Source organism: Parambassis ranga, chromosome 24, assembly GCF_900634625.1.
Source record: "Parambassis ranga chromosome 24, fParRan2.1, whole genome shotgun sequence".
Taxonomy (NCBI): domain Eukaryota; kingdom Metazoa; phylum Chordata; class Actinopteri; family Ambassidae; genus Parambassis; species Parambassis ranga.
The window spans coordinates 2,540,697-2,558,609 of NC_041043.1; the positions used below are offsets into that span (position 1 = coordinate 2,540,697).

General features: G+C 40.4%; 1 protein-coding gene across 1 annotated transcript; it reads left to right on the forward strand.

Annotated features, from left to right (window-relative positions):
• The first annotated feature begins 10,460 nt into the window (after positions 1-10,460).
• Positions 10,461-15,963, forward strand: slc35f6 (solute carrier family 35 member F6). The gene is made up of 6 exons (XM_028398169.1): positions 10,461-10,666; positions 12,343-12,415; positions 12,632-12,803; positions 12,886-13,101; positions 13,172-13,282; positions 14,428-15,963. The coding sequence occupies exons 1-6, from the start codon at positions 10,590-10,592 to the stop codon at positions 14,913-14,915; spliced, it is 1,137 nt and encodes a 378-aa protein (XP_028253970.1). The 5' UTR covers positions 10,461-10,589; the 3' UTR covers positions 14,916-15,963.
• The last annotated feature ends 1,950 nt before the right edge of the window (positions 15,964-17,913 follow it).

The following is a 17,913-nucleotide window of genomic DNA, read 5'->3' on the forward strand; positions in this document are numbered from 1 at the left end:
CAGCGCCATGTGACCTAATATAGTGACTATAAAACTATTGGATTTACACATGACTGTCATTATGCTTCCATCATGCTTAGCTTCTCAGCCAGGCCTTGATGACATATTACATAACCAAAGTTAGGATGAGGTGACTGAGTTTGTTCACCCCTGTTATGATATTTATTACATAACTGTCACACTCGCACCTTTATAGCTGCAAACCATGAACTCTTCCGCTCCACTTCCACTGAGAAAGTGCTGAGGTGATCGGCCGAGGTCCTGCAGTCGTACATCATCCTTTACTCTGCAGGTTCTGACCTGCAGCAACACACTCAGCTCTGCTGATTTTTGACACGGCGTTCCTCTACACTTCATCTTTTTCTTCACATCACCTGTCATGCTGAGGTGATCGACATGGACATACAAGCACATGTGACCAAACAGAAGCAGAAGTCTTTAGAGTTCCAGGAATTTTATCTGGCTTATACACAAGAAACACAATTATACATGTAGCAATACTGATGTAAACACCCACTGTGATTTGAGGCTGTTACAAGGTGGACTGTTTACAGGAATGAAAGAGTCCATCCTGTTCCTGTTGGTGTGTAAAACCCAGAGGTTTTTCTTGATCATCCCAGGTTACCATGTCAGGTGTTTTATGTTCAGGGAGAAAAAAGGGTATGTTGAGTATTTTAAGGCCACTCTGATGTATCTATCCAGAGTTCCTCAGGGAAACATTTCTGATCCTCTTCTGTTGTCTCTATCTATAGTGTAGTGGCCATTTTTTAACCAGACTTAGAGTTAGTGTAGATGGGGATCTTCTGACGCGTGTCCTACTTGAGTGATAACAAAGCCATGCATGTCCCAGAACAGTTTTTTATTTTGATCCACAGCAACAATCCAGATTATGCATTAACTCGATCTACTACAGAGCAAAGATGACATATTAAAGTTTAAAACATATATTCCTCTCATCAGCTTTCAAACAGTGCTTCACACAGTTGTTAACTACACTTTCTGTTACGCCATCACAAGCACCGCACTGCTCTCTAGCTGCACAATACATCACCATCCATTAAAAATGCACTTCACCGCAGCAGAGCAATGTGAATAAATATTACACGTACAGCCAGAACAAAAACCCAGAAGCCACACAAATTCAAACATGAGATCATAAAGTAAAGACATCTGGGTCCTACACTTACACAAAAAGTCATCAATTGGCTTTTACACATATAGCAATATTGTGAAACTCGCTGGCCACTGTTATGCAGATGACCAATAGATATACTGATCATCATAGATTTCACATCAACAGAACAGACTAGTGAGGAAATCCATGGATCTATGAGTTTAAGGACACAAATGACATCTGACAGGCTGCAGTTCTTCATGCTCGGATGGTCAAACATTACAACATGAAGCGAGGAAAAATTCAATCGGAAGTGATGCTTACATTAAACAGTTTTTATAACTGGTACAAACACTAGACACTGACAAATCTGCCTGTTTTCTTATGTAAGGCTTCTCCTCCCATCTGATAAAACAAAGATTCTTAGCAGTGACTGATGTGGAAAAATAATATGCAAGGCCACTTCAGACCAAATCAGTGCAGACTCAATGTGTTTCCTTGTATATTAGAGAGAGGGCTGGAAAGAATAATTTTCACTTCATCTTGTCAAAGAGTGTCAAGTAATCAGCATGCTGCCAAATCAAGGTATTGATTTGAGTGTTTCTACATTAACAGCTGGCAGGAAAAGACACTCTAATATAACACTTAAAGAAAAAAAAATCCTAAGTGTGGCTAAAAATATGATGATTATCCACATGACATAGGGTTAATTGTGGGGGTAATATTTAGAGAAAAAATACGAATTTAAATTTGTGGCCATGTTTTGTTGTACAACATGTGCACATGTTCACCACTTCTTTCTTTGTGCTTTACCTGCCACTCTATTGTCTTATGAGATTGGCAACTTGTTGAATAAATGTTCATTATTCCTCAGAATAATCTCTGGGTGAGTCCTTTTCAGGAGCAGCAGAGCATATTCACTGGAATAAATGAAAGCAGAGAGGACGACTGGGGTTGTTTAGTCGGTGATGGGTTTCTAATCTCTCGGGAGCCTCCTCTGAACGTCCAGTGTTCAGTTCCTCTCACACCTCTGTCTCATTGCATTGCAGAGGAAGCTAAATTATGCCCATGTGCCAGGACCTTTATCTCACAAGCAGAGAATGCCATTAACGGCCTGCTCCGCTCTCTGCTCTTAACCACATGGAAGAAATGTCTTTTTTTCTTCTACAGACAGCACAAAGATGTTGTGCAATACTAGCTGACATGTCAACATTGTTTTTTCCCCCTTAGTCAATCAGCACTGTCTTGAGACTGACAGCTAAGAAAACACTCAAATGTTGCACTTGTCACTCAAGAACTAATTCATCAAGAAGTCAGCCATCATGGGAACAATCAGGTGATCTCTCCACACGCCACATGGAGTGATGACAAGTCATCACATCTGAGGCAGGCGCCTGTTCCTAGTCTTTATGTAAGCATCTTACTCTAACACGTAACTGTAAAAGAAAGAGAATAGGTATTTTGTTTAAAATGAAATATCACAATCTTTAAGAAAAGATGAATTATACACACAGATGCTGTGTTTCTATTAGGTAATGCAGTTATACTGATCACTGACAGCACACACTTAAGTGGCATTGCTGAAATCATTATAAGCTGTAAGAGTTTGATGTGGCTGCTATTAATGCTAAGCAGTGTTGTCAAAGACACTGTAATTATGCTGTTGCTCCTGTCTCTGCTGCTGATTGGATTTTTCAAAGAACAAAGACCAGTATAGCTGAGTGAAGAACAGAAAGATGTAGCCTGACACTCCTTAACCAGATATCCTTGTCACTTGACTGTCTTTGAATTTAAAGTGTATTTAGTTCAACTTATAACTAATATTATTATGTAACAATTCAGGATGTCAGGAATGAGTTTTTTTATTTTATAAGATGAATACACGTCTGGTGTGAGTGGGGAATTTTCTCTTCTCATTCAAACACTTGAAGACTTCATACAGACTGAAGATGAAGGACACCTGGACCTCTTCTGTCTCAGTCAGGATATGAAATGATGGAACACTTAACGTAACGGCAGCGGCAGCAACAATTTGACATCTCTGACTTCCTCACATTTTGCACCTTCCTTCATTCAGCTCATGGTGGGAGGAATCTGCATGTTTGAGATTCAAAATCAATCCCAGACAAAGCGATAGATAGAATACAATAGTCCACATTCAGAAGAAACTTTTCCTCTCCAGTCAGAACACTTTGACCCTGCTCCATCTGGACGTGCCGGTGTGAAGCGACTGGCTTTCATATCAGTAATTGTGATTGTCTGAATCGATGCAAAGAGAAAATGGCATCCGTTAACATGGATGCTGGCAAGGGTCTCATCTTATGTGAAGGTCTGACATTAGTGCTGTTACATAACTGCGACCTCTGGCACTGCTGCTGCTGCTGACTCTGGTACAGTCACCCCCCCCCCCCCCCTTTCATTCCAACCCCCAACCTCAGCATCTTCCCTGTAATCATTCTGCTTGCATGGCCTCAGACACGAGCCCAGCTTTGTGCCCAGACATGCTGTTGGCACCTGCTGAGATTCATTCTTCTGATCAGTTGATGTCATCAGCTGAGACGAGAACATGCAGGAGGACTTGCTACAGCACAGAGAACCAGGCTGAGGGCAATGTTTCAGATTTCACTGATGAAAACACAAAGCTGGGTGTACTGTGACTTCCAGTATCCCTATGGAGTCTACACTACAATATAATAGTATTTCTCTTACAAAACCACATGAAGGCGAGGAGGCTTTGAGCTCAGCTCGGTGTTGCAGGTTTGCATGCCAGCATTTGCTAATTAGTGACACTTGTAAGGCTGAAGGCAATGGCATTATCTTTGCATGTATGTATTTGGTTAATTCATCCTCTGGGAACCATGACTGCCTGACAGACATTTTGATATTATCTCTCTTATCTCACTGAATAAAATAAAAATCTCATCCCTGGCACTGGTGGAGATGTTAGTGGATCACCATGGCGATTAAGATACATCCTCTGAAGATCATGAACATCTGAAAAAAAACATAGAGTTATTTACTGGAAAAGTGAAAGGATATTTAAATGCTTGCCATCTAGTTACAATTTATCAAATCTATTGGTATCTGCATTTATTTTTATTTTTCGCCTTAGCAGATAAAGAACAGCCTCTCTCTCTCTCTCTCTCTCCTCCTCCTCTCTGCCCTTTGCTCTGGTTTGTCCTTGTTCAGTAATCTTTTATTTATACTAAACTGTGTTGTTTCTCAAATGTGCTGCAGCTGCTGCTGCTGCTGCTGTCTTGGCTAAGTGAGACATCCTCAACAGGACAAACATGGCGAAGAGTGGAGGGGAAAATAGAGCACAGGCCTACATGTGGAGTCACATGAGATGTTCTGATTTAAGTATCTGGTGTTGGATAATCAGTGGGTCTGTGTGATGACACAACTAACATGTGACTAATGGGGAGGTGTGCCAGGTTGATCTGATAAAGCTGATCTGCAGAGGGACAATCAAAGGACAGAATTACAGACATGGAACATCAAAAAAAAAACATGAAGAGTCAGAGGAGATGGAAGACCCACGTCCACATAGGTAATACAGTCAATTGTCCAGAGCTCAAAATGTGTTTATTAAAATGTCTTTTTAGGAGATTCATTTCATTTTCACATTGTGCCTGTATATTGTCTTGCAGGTGTCATTGTTCTGAACAGGAAAAGGATCAAATCTGCAGTTTTGGTTTAAGTGATTTTCAGTAAAGTAGTTTATCATCTCCAGCTGTGATCATAGTGATGAAAAGATTCACCTGATGACACATTATTTTCACTTTTTTCTGGTGCACGCCTAGCCTCCATGCTGCTTTGAACTTACACAAGTCAGTGTGTAGGAGTTAAGATTACCGATGTGAAGTTCCATCTCGAATTTACAATCAGGCGTATGTTCTTCTTACCTTTTCCTTCCTTTTCTTTTCCGTTGTCACAATACATTGCAATCAAAGCTGAAAAAAGCAACACCCTCTTCTGCAGCAGTAGGCAAAGCTGCAGGGAGTCTCTGTCAGATGTCAACCTTGGAACTTCAAGTCTGCTTTGACAGACAAAAAAAATAGTTTGTGTGTGTGTGTGTGTGTGTATGTGCGTGCTATGTGCAAATATTTGCAGTGAGAGTAGAAATAGATTTAGTTGAGAAAACAGACAAGAAGCCGGATGAAGCCTTAACACCTCACAGTAACACATTCTACGAGTGCAAAACAAAACCTGACATTCAAAACGTGCCAAGACATAAACAAGCTGCTCAGTGCTTGATTTCAAAGCTACAGTATTTGGATGTACTCAGTGATATTGTTTGGTTTTTACTCCCTCCTTAAGCCTAAGGTGTGTGTGTGTAAATGTTTGAGATAGGTATCATATTACAGCCTCCATGGCGTGAATTTCAGTTGTGGCCTTTTATCTAGAAAGAACTGCTGAGAGCCTTGGAAATGTTTCTGACTTCAGCCTGGATTAACATCAAATTTGCAGTACTGCTCCTGTGTCACTTGTGATTAGGTGTCCTCCAAGAAGATCTGCAGAAAAAAAATTTGCCAGGCCCTCCGTACACTGTGCAAGCCAGCCACGTCGCCAAGCTCCTCGACCGTTAGGTAATCGACAGAGATATGAGCTGAAGTGACGGTGAAATCCATACACACTGCTCAGGATCAGCAACAAGAAATATGACAGAAAGTGATTCTGGAAAAGGGGGGTGATGATGTACTTATAATTACCAATAATCATACAGTACACTGATAATATGAAGGCTTCATTATGTAACCATAAACAGAGTCAGTCATTTTAGCTGCTGCATTTTTCATTTGAACTTCCTGTAATCATGCATCAGAGACTCTTAAGAGAATCAATCACATATAATGATTCATAGATGCAGCTCATTATATACTAACTCAGTTATGATATTATCCATCCATCCATCGCCTTAACCTGCTACATCCTGTGCAGGGTCGCAAGGGGCTATCCCAGCTGTCAAAGGGAGAAGGGCAGTGTACACCCTGGACATGTGGCCAGCCAATCACAGGACTGTTTTAACACTATATTTAAACTAATACTATTGGTACTATACTAAAAATAATGCTATACATCTCTTGTGTTTTGACCTCCAAGAGGTGGAATTTCTTTTCTTCTTAAGAATAGTGTACATTTTCTATTTCTGAGACTTAATTGTTGTAAAGGCACTTTTATTATCTAAGTCATTGTGGGACTTATGAGGGCACCAGTTGCAGCAGCTAGCACCACTGTAGAGTGATTGCATAACAAGCAACAGCCCTCGGCAGCTGATGCACAATCACGACAACTGTCCTGTGCGTGTTGCTGATACAGTAGATCATAGTTAGAGAGGAGAAGAGTGGATGGGGAAGACAGCGTGTCGTGGGTCAGATGTGTCTGCGCTGTGTTTTAAAATGTACAATGCGTTGTATTAACATTTTGCAAAGCCATCAGTAACAATATGAGCTCTAAAATGTCAAAGCCTGCAAATAACATGCAAATATGCAAGATTTTATTAATGTTTTTGGCTCTCCTGCAGTGATGTTCATACGAGCACGCTTTCTGGTTGGTTAGTTTGATGTTGTTAGAGTAAATAAAATATGTTGTCTATCATTACTCTTCCATAAAATGCAACCAGGCCTGGTTAGTGAAAGCCACCAAGTTTAATCTGAGGCAGATTTACTGTCAAGCAAATTATAGTGATAAAAAGAATCTGTCTGCAAGCTTCTGTTGCCAAATATGGACGTGTTCCTGACCTCACTTTCTCTGTCGTAGAATCATGCTGACTAATGTCTCAATCGTTTAACTTCCTAAAAAGACAAGCTTTCCATTCATACTTTCTCTGCAGATTTGCACTTCTAATCTGACTTGATATTTAAAGCCCTGCCTGGAGGTTTTGTGTTGCTTCTACATTCACAGTACCTGTTGGTTTGTTCTATTTTAGCACAGTGAATGTATGTATAAACACTGACAGTAGTACAGAGACAGTCTTTCAACAGGAACAGACAGGAACAGGTCTCTCTGGTGGAGTTTTTTTTCCTTGAGTGTCATATGACTATATATTAGTCATAGGATTAGTCGTAAGATAATTAAAAAACTGTGAATTTACACTTCAATGCAGCATTAGTTTCCCTGTGTACTGATAATAGTGAACAAAAAAATGTCAGCAGTTTTTAATCTCCTGTGCCTTCCCACAGCTTGAAATCTGCTCATGTGCACGAGAAGGGGGAGACGAGACACATGGAGCTACAAAATAAAACAGGAAACAGAAAACCTTTCAGAACCTTTCACTATTGCATACCATTAGAGTGAGGAGTCAGCTGCAGCATTTCTTACAGGATCAGCCTGTTCAGAATCAAAAAGTATAAACTCTTAAGGGTCAATACTACTACAAGTAATTATAACAATAGTTATTGTTTTCAGCCTGGTATCACCAATGTATGTCATGAATATCAGAACAACTTCTTCAGTCATTTTTAGTGTTTCAAGCATCATTTCAGGCCACAAGTTTCTATTGACATGCCATTGCAAGTTAATGTTGGTCAAACAGCTTCAAAACAACACACTGAATGCTTACAATGTGTTGTTACTGCACAGAGCAAGGGTGTAGTAGATCCCCTCAAAAAAAAGATTTTCATTGGGTGCAGGAAGGGTTAAATTTCATTGGAATCTTAGGTCCCACCAATGTCAAAAGCAACACTACACCCTCAGCACAGAGAATGTCATTTAAAGTCAGGTATTATTTATACATCATGTCCGGACACAGTGGAAAGCCTACATATATCACCCAACCAATGCTCATAAATGTCAATAACAAAACTTACTTTCAGATCAGTGTAGTGATAATGTGACGTGTATGTTTTGATCAGTGAAAGAGATGAGGAGGTCTGACCTTTTCATGATTTAGGCCGTACTACCACAAGCCCTAACCCTAGGCGTCTTTCCACAGGCTGTGATGGCCTCCAGCTGATGTCCTTTCTAGCTCAAATAAACTGCAGGCCCAGGCAGTGAAAGGACTTTTGGGAAATTACAGATCTGTGTTGGAAATAGCTGCTAAACCTGCTTTTGATGACTCCCAGTGATGGCTGGCATGTTCTCCAAAGGCCAATAGCGGTCAAGTGCCTAAGGGGTGAATAATTGTATTACATAAGAGCATCAGATTCACGCCAAATACATGTATGCATGTATGCTTTGATGTGGTACAAATGCAAGCAGAAAGGGTTGGTTCATCAGCCAAGTATGAGAAAATGGGAGGCTGAGTATGTCTGCTGCTATGGTTAAATGACCCAGAAACTTGGACCGTTCTACATCCAGCAGCTGTCATGAGCCTGTCCTGGACTTTACAGACATCAACATGTATAAATGCATAATAGAGAAGTTTTTCTGTTGTCTACACTGCAGCTTCAATGCACACTCTATGAAGAAGCAAACAGTGAAGACAACAGTCCCGAGTAATTAAAGTCAATCTAATTACAGCAAAAGTTGTTTGCAAAGCCTCTCAGTGAATGACATTATTGATTACATCTGACAGAAGGTGATCTTTGTGCCCAGCACAGAGCAGATGCTGTTATACAACAGCACAGAGTCACCTCCGATGTCCATGTACGCACAGGTGAGCAGTGGTCATGAATAATTCTGTGCTCAGTGCAGGAAAGTGGATGGCCACAGCCCGTTTGACCCGGTCATGTGATATTTTAGGACCCTCGGCTGTGTCGCCACCTTTCCCTCCTGTGGGTCGAGCCTCACGGAGGAGAACAGGAGGACAGCCTGTCAATCAATGTTTCTAGCATGCAATGTTAATGCTCCTAAACACGTTTATGTTGTGCATGGCTGCCGGTGATGTTGTTACTCTTCATGGAAGTGTAGAAAATACATACGTAACATATTTAAGTCAGTGTGTGTGATCATAAAGCCACTCAAACATTTGTGTGCAGATCAAGAGGTTCTCATTTGCACACAAACAGCAGGATGATTGGCAATCACTCCCAAAAGAACTACAACAAACAAAAAATAACTAGTCTGCAGCAAGCTTCTTTGCTATTTTCACAGGGACACCCCAGCAAGGAAACTGTGCACACACTTATTTATATGATTGCAGGTGGGCTTATACCTGCATAAACAATAGGGACATCCTTATAAACAGACATGAGAGATTCATTTTTACATTTTATTGTAAATCACTCACTGTAATCATTCACCTCAGGCCATGCCATTGTGCTTTTTTTGACCCATACTCCCTCACAAAAGAGGTTTCTGAGTAAAGTAAGTGAATAAATAAAATTAGTCCCCACATGTCTACATTTTGTTTGTGTATGTTTTTTCTCTAGCTGCTATCATTTGAACTCATTAATCTACTCAACAGATGATCACATGAAGCCTGCAAACTTTAAACATCATTCACAATACTTGTGTCTAACATATTATGGTGTTATCAGAATTTGTGCTTCCCTTATGTTGTTAGAAGCAAATTCCCAGAACTGGACCCTTTTTTTTAAATAATGACAGCACTTAGGCAGAGTTACGATGGGTATGTAAATGTTAAGTGGAAGGAGTCATAAGGCTTTCCTGCAGTTTTCATAGAGAGGGGGAGAGAGATGAGGCACTTCAAAGGGAGTCACTCAGCCATGACTCCTTGTTCTCATCAGCTGTCTGGGAAGTCACCAAGAATTTTAGTTTAGCACCCTTTAACACCAGAGGAGTGAAACAAGGAGAAGAGCTGAAGACATGATTGTATCAAAGAAAAGTGTGACATCCTGCATTTTGGCTGGTTTCACTGTAAGACATACAACAGAAGATTAGAGGTAGTTAAAGCATTTCAGAAAAGATAATCCGTTTTAACGTTTTAAACTTGTGTCTTGATTAGGCCAGTGCTTAATCCTCCCACCAATTTTGAAATTTGACCGTTCATAATAATGTTCCAAAAAGCAACAGACTGACCTAATAAGGGACAACAGGAAAGTGGAATGCATGTCCTATTTTTAGGCAATGTAAGGCCCACTCTACTCTGGTTCCACATTCCGATATGAACTTTTATTGTTTGGTCTTTGACTCCACCTGCTGTCCGCGCAGAGGAATACCAGGTCGCCTTTAAGGTCTCTTTGTAAAATCGTATTTTGGAGGTCTGCCACACAAAAAATGTAATTTGGAAGTAACATTGATTAAATGAGATTCCATCAGCAGCATGACTAAATAGAATAAAATAGGTATTTATTCGCTTTTTTACTAAATCAAAGGAAGCTAATAGAATTAATTAAAAGAGTTTCGCTCCGTTTCAGTCATAGTTTCACTTCGTGTTTGTTTCGTCGCGTCATGTCCGAACTGAACTTGAAATCATCTCGTGTGTCGTCACGGGTCAGCTGACTGGTCATGTGACGTTCTCAGACAGAGACGCTCCAGCAGAGAATAAACAGCCAGGGCAGGGTACCTTAAAAGAAAACACGACTCGGTGGTCGTCGTTTCCTGGATTGTTTGTCCCCTCCACAAACCCGGCATGGCTTGGACTAAATACCAGCTGTTCCTTGCGGGACTTATGCTCACAACTGGATCCATCAACACGTTATCCGCCAAGTGAGTAGATTTAATCATGTTTTCTTCTGCGTTATCTGAAAGTTACTTTATGCTGTACAGTGATTTAAGATCAGAAAACAGCCCGCTACGACCAGCTTTTAACACAATAGGTGAACGGAATTTAACTCTGTGAGTGATGTGATGTGAATGATGATGTCATTCTTATGGTCCTTTGGGATACAGCGTTTATTAGTAATGTATTAACGCATAATGTAAAGGTAGCTGACCCACGGTATGTGTTTGTAGCTAACGTTAGCTAATAGCTTACTAGCTTACCCAGTTGTTTATTAAAACACACCTATCACGCTGATATAGAAAGCTCGGTTTCTCTGGGTTTTAAGAAGCTAATGTACCACACATTACAAATGCTATTGACACGATTAACCTTAGGAAACAGCTGCTAATGAGATACAACAAACACGGACGTCGCGCACTGCACACACCCTTGTGTTCAGTCAGAGGTTAGGTGATGTGTTTACAGGTCAGAAACAAAGACTGTAGCTGGCATTAAACCTGGCCATTGTGTTAGCTATTGTCTAGTCATTACAACATCATTAAACACCGCGTCTTTCCACACCACAGTGTTGGAGCTTACAGGCCAGCCAAACATTGTCTTGGTTCTTATTGTTTTGCGATTTTTTGGTGTATTTTGAATGGTAGGAACCTTCGCATCACAAATAGGCCCTTTACTGAGTGTTATATTGAACCTTGGGACACCCTCATTGAAACAAATCGTCTATTACAATCTGCAAATATAACATGATCCACTTAGTTTAGCAGCTACAATGCAATACTGCTTTATGGGCCCATTATACCTGTTGTGGACTGTATAGATATATAAAACTGTTTACCTGAAAGTTTTGTAATTACATTGATTACATAAAAGTCCTCCCTTGTTACAATAGGAAAAGATTTGTCATTGTAGCGAAACAATGAATTCAGCTTTTTTAAGTTCTCCAATAATCTGCCAGGTCAGCTTTCTGCTGCATGGCACAGTCTCCTCTGTCCCTTTGTGGGTTTTGTCTGCTGATCAAACCTTATGTGATGCAGTCTGTTGCACTAATGTGTCAGACAAAACGTGCTGTGTCATGTTGCTCCAAGAGGAACACAGTTACTAACAGGTAAAGTTTCACTGCAGTCACCTGACACCGGGTCTGTCACTGCCTCACCGCTCTTAAAGCCCTACAGCTCGGATCAGTTACAGCTCACAGAATGATAGTTTTGGTGCAACTTCCATCTTTCATTGAGCTCTACACCATGAAGATATTTCATTTAAAGCTTGACTGAAAGATCATAGGAGATCTGAATATCAGTCACTCTTGTTTCTGCCGTGTATTGACCAGCTCAGACGTTTGGAGGAAGTGCTGTGTTATCACTGTTTAAGACTGACAGGGCACTCACATGTCAGTCATGCTTCCTCTCACTATAAAAGGTCAAAGGTCTCCTAAAGACTGCTATCTAAAAGCAACATCATCAGTTCTTTCAATGTGAATGTGCAGTGTTTTATTAAACTGCTCTGTCCTTAATGTCACAGGTGTTTGAATAAATGTTATTTTAATGGTAGAAAGAATCCAGAATAAATGACAGTTTGCTGCACACCGTCCTACAGGTCTGACACTGCGATTGTTTAAAATATCTGTAATTTGTAACAAGGTGTTTTTTTTTCTTTCCAACAGATGGGCTGACTTGTTCTCAGCGAAGGGTTGTCATGACGACACTTCACGTCCTTTCTCACACCCATTTGTACAGGTACAAAAATACCCTGCAAGCATTCATTGACTGATTAATTAACTGTTGTTATGTCAGAATTCTGCAATATAATCAGAATTAGGATCTTTAAAAAAATCTGATTTAATGAAATTTTATTATGACTGAAAATAGATTGATGCACTTGACAGGGTTTAAACTTTTCCACCCACAGTCAGTCAGTTACACTCCACTCTCTCTCTCTCTGTCTGTCTCCAGGCAGTGGGGATGTTTCTGGGTGAGTTCAGCTGTCTTGCAGTCTTTTACTTGCTGCTTTGCCATGACAGACGAAGCCCAGAACCCAGGATGAACCCGGGACAGAGCTTCAACCCTCTCCTCTTCCTCCCTCCTGCCATGTGTGACATGACAGCCACCTCCATCATGTATGTTGGTAAGTAACCACACATTTTGTGTCGTAAATGTACACAAAACTATTGATGGGTCATATGATTGAACTGTCTTTTTTGTTTAAGCACTCAGCATGACGAGCGCCTCTAGCTTCCAGATGCTTCGTGGGGCTGTCATCATCTTCACCGGGCTGCTGTCAGTGGCTTTCCTGGGGCGTCGCCTGGCATCCAGTCAGTGGCTCGGTATTGTCATCACCATCCTGGGCCTGGTGATTGTGGGCCTTGCGGACTTTGTCACTGGGAACAGAGATGACACACACAAACTGAGTGAAGTCATTACAGGTAAGATGTTTATAGGATTTTTTCTGGTTGTGTATACAGCTAAACTACAACATGTCCTTCTAACCTGCAGGAGACCTTCTCATCGTCATGGCTCAGATTATTGTTTCAGTGCAGATGGTCCTGGAGGAAAAATTTGTCTATAAACATGACGTCCATCCTCTTCGGGCTGTGGGAACTGAAGGTAAAGCAATTTTTCCATGAGGTTTTGCAACCACAGCAACAAAAGGTTGGATTAACATTTTCGAAAATGTCGCAAAAGGCAATATCCTGAACTATCAGTGTTAAAAGAAGTCAATCCTAAGACAAAGTTCAACTGCTGGAAAACAACAACAACAGATAAGAGTCACACAGAAACTCCATGTAGGGTGTTCAAATATTCTTAAAATATTAACCCTGCAATTAAAGTTGATCAGTGCATGGCAGATTTTAAAGAGGAACAAATGCAGGAAGTGGACTCAAGACCAGAGTTATCTATGACATGGAGAAGAAGTGTTATACAGTCTTATGTAACAGCCCTTATGACAACGAAGCTCTCTGACTCTTTTGGAAAAGACACTCCGTTGTCTGTCCAGTACAGAGAGGAGAGGGTGATCTGGGTTATCTATGATAACAGTTTGTTTAGTGTCCTCCTCTCCACCACTGCTTTAAAAGTCTCCTGTCTGCAGCCAGTGACAGAGTCAGCCTTCCTTATCAGTTTGCTCAGTCTGCTGGCGTCACTTACTGCATAGCTGCAGCAAGGGAATGGTCCAAAATCTCTTGGTGAAGTATTCAGAGTTTCTATCACTGGAACTAAGAAGCCAAGCTTCCTCTGGCAACCGCCAAACCCAGTCTTCAGACCATCAGATTGACTCCAGAGAACACGTCTCCAGTGCTATAGAGTTGTGTAGTGATTGACTGTCATTTTACGTGGCCTGCCACTTTGTGGCTGAGTTGCTGTTGTTCCCAATCACCTCCACTTATACCACTGACAGTTAACTTTGGAACTTTTAGTATTGAGGAAATTGACTAGACTTGTTGCACAGGTGGCATCAGAGTACCACACTGGAATTCACTGAGCTCCTGAGAAGCAATCTGCATTCCAAGCTGCTTGATTTTATACTGCTGTGGCCATGCAAGTGATTGGAACACCTGAATAACAGTGACCCAGAGGATATCTTGACTAATTTATCTAGTCAGGTAATAATCAGATAAGTAATGTATTAAGTTGAGGAATAGATCTTATTCAGGTCTTTTATATCATGTTTGTACTGTTTGTGGGGACATGAAATCTTCATTTGAAGGTGCCATAAGTCGAACAGATTGGAAACTGTATTTTTCTGTTTCCAGGTTTCTTTGGTTTCTTCATCCTGTCACTGCTGCTCATCCCCATGTACTTCATCCATGTTGGCAACTTCAGTAACAACCCTCGGCAGGTCCTGGAGGATGCACTGGAAGCCTTTTGTCAGATCGGACATCAGCCTCTCATCCTGCTGGCTCTGCTGGGAAACACGGTCAGCATCGCATTCTTTAACTTCGCTGGGATCAGTGTCACCAAAGAGATCAGTGCCACCACCCGCATGGTGCTGGACAGCCTGCGCACGCTGGTCATCTGGGTGGTGAGCCTGGCGCTGGGTTGGGAGAAATTTCATGGACTGCAGGTTCTAGGTTTCTTGGTGCTGTTGCTGGGCACAGCCCTTTATAATGGACTGCACCGGCCTCTGCTGGCCAGGATACCGTGCTGCGCTGGGATGGTAGGCATGGACGAGGAGAGCAGCGCAGGAGAAAGAGAGAGACTGCTGAATGACGGCAGAGTGCAGGCCGGTGATGACAGCTAAAGTATGTAGGGGACTGTCTGTCAAAGCACCCTTCATGAACAGTGTCAGTCACTTTTACATATTTTTTTTGTTCACAGCTCAGATTTTAACTGACCTCACAACACGTAAAGAATTTTAAAGAAATAGTTCAACATTTTGGGGAAATGTTTTTTTTTTGCTTTCTTGCATGTCACTTATGTATTTACTCTAGGAGCATGAGACAGTTGGTTTAGCGTAGCACAAAAACTGAAAACAGGAGGAAACTGTAACACTGCCTACGTTATCGTTTGTTTTTGGTTGGCAGAAAGACATTTTCAGTCTTCATACCAAGATATGTACTGTACATCTTATATTCTGTAAGACAGCAAACAAGCATCCACCCTGAAATGTTAGAACTATTTTAATCAAAAGAAGCCAATGTCTGAGAAGAGCTTTTTATATTCAAATACGGGATTCAAAGGGACTTTTTAAATTTAAAATGTTTTATTGTTTTTATTCAATATCAATGTTCACTCCCCAAAACCCAAACATACCTTTATATTTTTGAAAAAGGAACTTGAACTTTCTTTGTGTGTTAAATTAGTGCCATATCATAGATGAACAGTCGATGGATCCCCTGAAATTAAAATTTAACTGCTGTATGTAAACAGAAATGTTCATTGGGATTTTAATTTTCACTTGCTGCTGGATTTAAAACATAAAAAAATATGTAAACAAAGTAATTTTTTTTAACTGGTACTTGATGTAATTTTTATGTCTCTCAGTTAAATGGGTGTTTTTTTAGTTCCTGTTTAATAGATTATGAAAAATGTTTTCATATGAATTCACTTGCCACAGAGCAATTCTCATAATTGAGTTGTTTTGAGAAGCATTTTTAAAAGAGATGTTTATTTGCTCTCTGACCTGTAGTGCTATTTGTACACATGGACATGCATCAAGAGGTCTGAGCCTTACGCCAAGTGATTTGCACATGTCATTGTAAATCCTGCTGTCACGTACGGTATAAAAAAGGGAACTGTTATTAAAGCTCTCTTGTTAAATGGTGCTCTGCTTGTATGTGTGCAGACAAGATCAGTGTTTTACGCTTATTATTGAAGATATTTAAAAGGAAAATTTTACATGCATTTCACATGCAGCTGTTTACCTTCTCTTTATAAGACCCACAGTGGCTCCAATGTGGTGAAAATAAGAACAAACTTTTGACATTGAAGTTTAGAACAAATTGTCTGTAAAAGGATCGAATGTCACTAACACCAGCAGCTCACACCTGCTTTCACTTCCTGAGTTGAGCCTGAGTTTCCCCCCTAAAGACCATTTTCATGCCCTAATGGAGGTCATAGGTTAAACCCAGGAATCCCCAGAGATCTGTGGGTGTGAGTCCGTTCAGCTTCATGCAGCAGGATGAAGAGAAATGTGTTAACTAACATATGCACTGATTTATGTTAATAAGACACATTGATTTAAAACAACGATCCCCACACTGTGGCTGTCAGCTTTGTGTCCCCACTACAGAGTAGGGGTTATGTGAGTTATACACGCACACACACACTGTTACCTGTTTCATGTAGAAAAGCAGGCCCTGGCCACTGGATGGCAGTGTTTGGCTAAAAATAGAAGCCCAATTTATGTTGTATGCATCACAGTAAGATTGATCATAAAAGAATTCCAGTTAAGTTAAATTATAAATCCAAATGGGCTATAATTAAACAGGGTGATGCTTAATATTTTGCCAATCAGTGCAGTACATTATTCCCTTTTTTAAAGGGAATTTTTTTACAATTTTCAGTCTGACACATTTTTATTTGTACAATATGTAATAATGCATATAGCTCAGCCACACCACTGGATTAGGACCCACTGCGCAGCCTCTGACATAAAAATAAATTTTAAGAAATGCCAAGACAATATGACAGAAGACACTCCTGGGACAGCGTGGAAAAACATTTCCAGTAGCTGTTTTTCTGGACAAATTTGTCCCTAAACGATCAGTGCGTCCTCCCATAGGAATAAGATGATGTAAACCCCACAAATAACAGCTAGATATGTAGATAGACAGATAGGGCCATTACTATAAATAATAAAATAATTGAACTTTCACTGAACTAAAATGAAACATATCAGCAGTGGATCCTGCAGGAGAAGCAGCAGTAATGGTTTGTTATTGTGACCCTTTGTTTCCATTAGTCTCCTCTCCGTCAGCTTGGAGAGCTGCTTCCAGTCGAGTACACATGTGATTTAACACAAAAGCTGCACAGAGGGCCCTGAACCTCTGCTGCACAGCTCTAATCTGTTGTAGTGTAAACATACGGCTTTGCTCAAAGGTTCCAAGTCACCATCACGTTTAAAAGCTTCCATTAAAGCAGCTCCTCCTCAGCCTGTTTACAGCACAGGGCAGGCACTGCTGAGTGTGATTAGTCTGCCACTCCACTGTCCAGCTAATGACCACTTAATGTTTTCAACTGTGAGCTGTGAGAGTGAAAGAGAGAAAAGTCACACAAGAAAAAAAACACAGATTTGTGCTCCACAGTTTATGGCCTGACTATATATAGCAGCTGTTATTTAAGAGTTAAAGAAAACTTCTGTGTTTTTTTGTTTCTAATCCGATGATTATTAAAGTAATTTTTACAGTTCTGGGTATTTGCACAGCGAGAATAGTACTTTTACTCCACCACACTCAGTTGACAGTTACTCTACAGCAACAGCAAAAGAAGGACAATAATTCAAGCCACATATATAAAATGAGTAATAATAATAATACTATGGTATAAGTATAATACCCATGATGGACCATCGAGTCCATGTAAAAGTTTTAATATGAAACATGTGAAGCTTATTATAGTTAAACAATGGTTTTTTGTTACATTTTGTAATATTAATTAATCATCTCCTACAAAGAAGCTTATAGATAACTGAAATGTATAGTCAAGTAATTTAAGTACAGAACGTCAACAGTGTACTGGTAAAATGTTTTTTCTCACATGACTTGCATGACTAACTAATTTAATTGAAAATGAGCAAC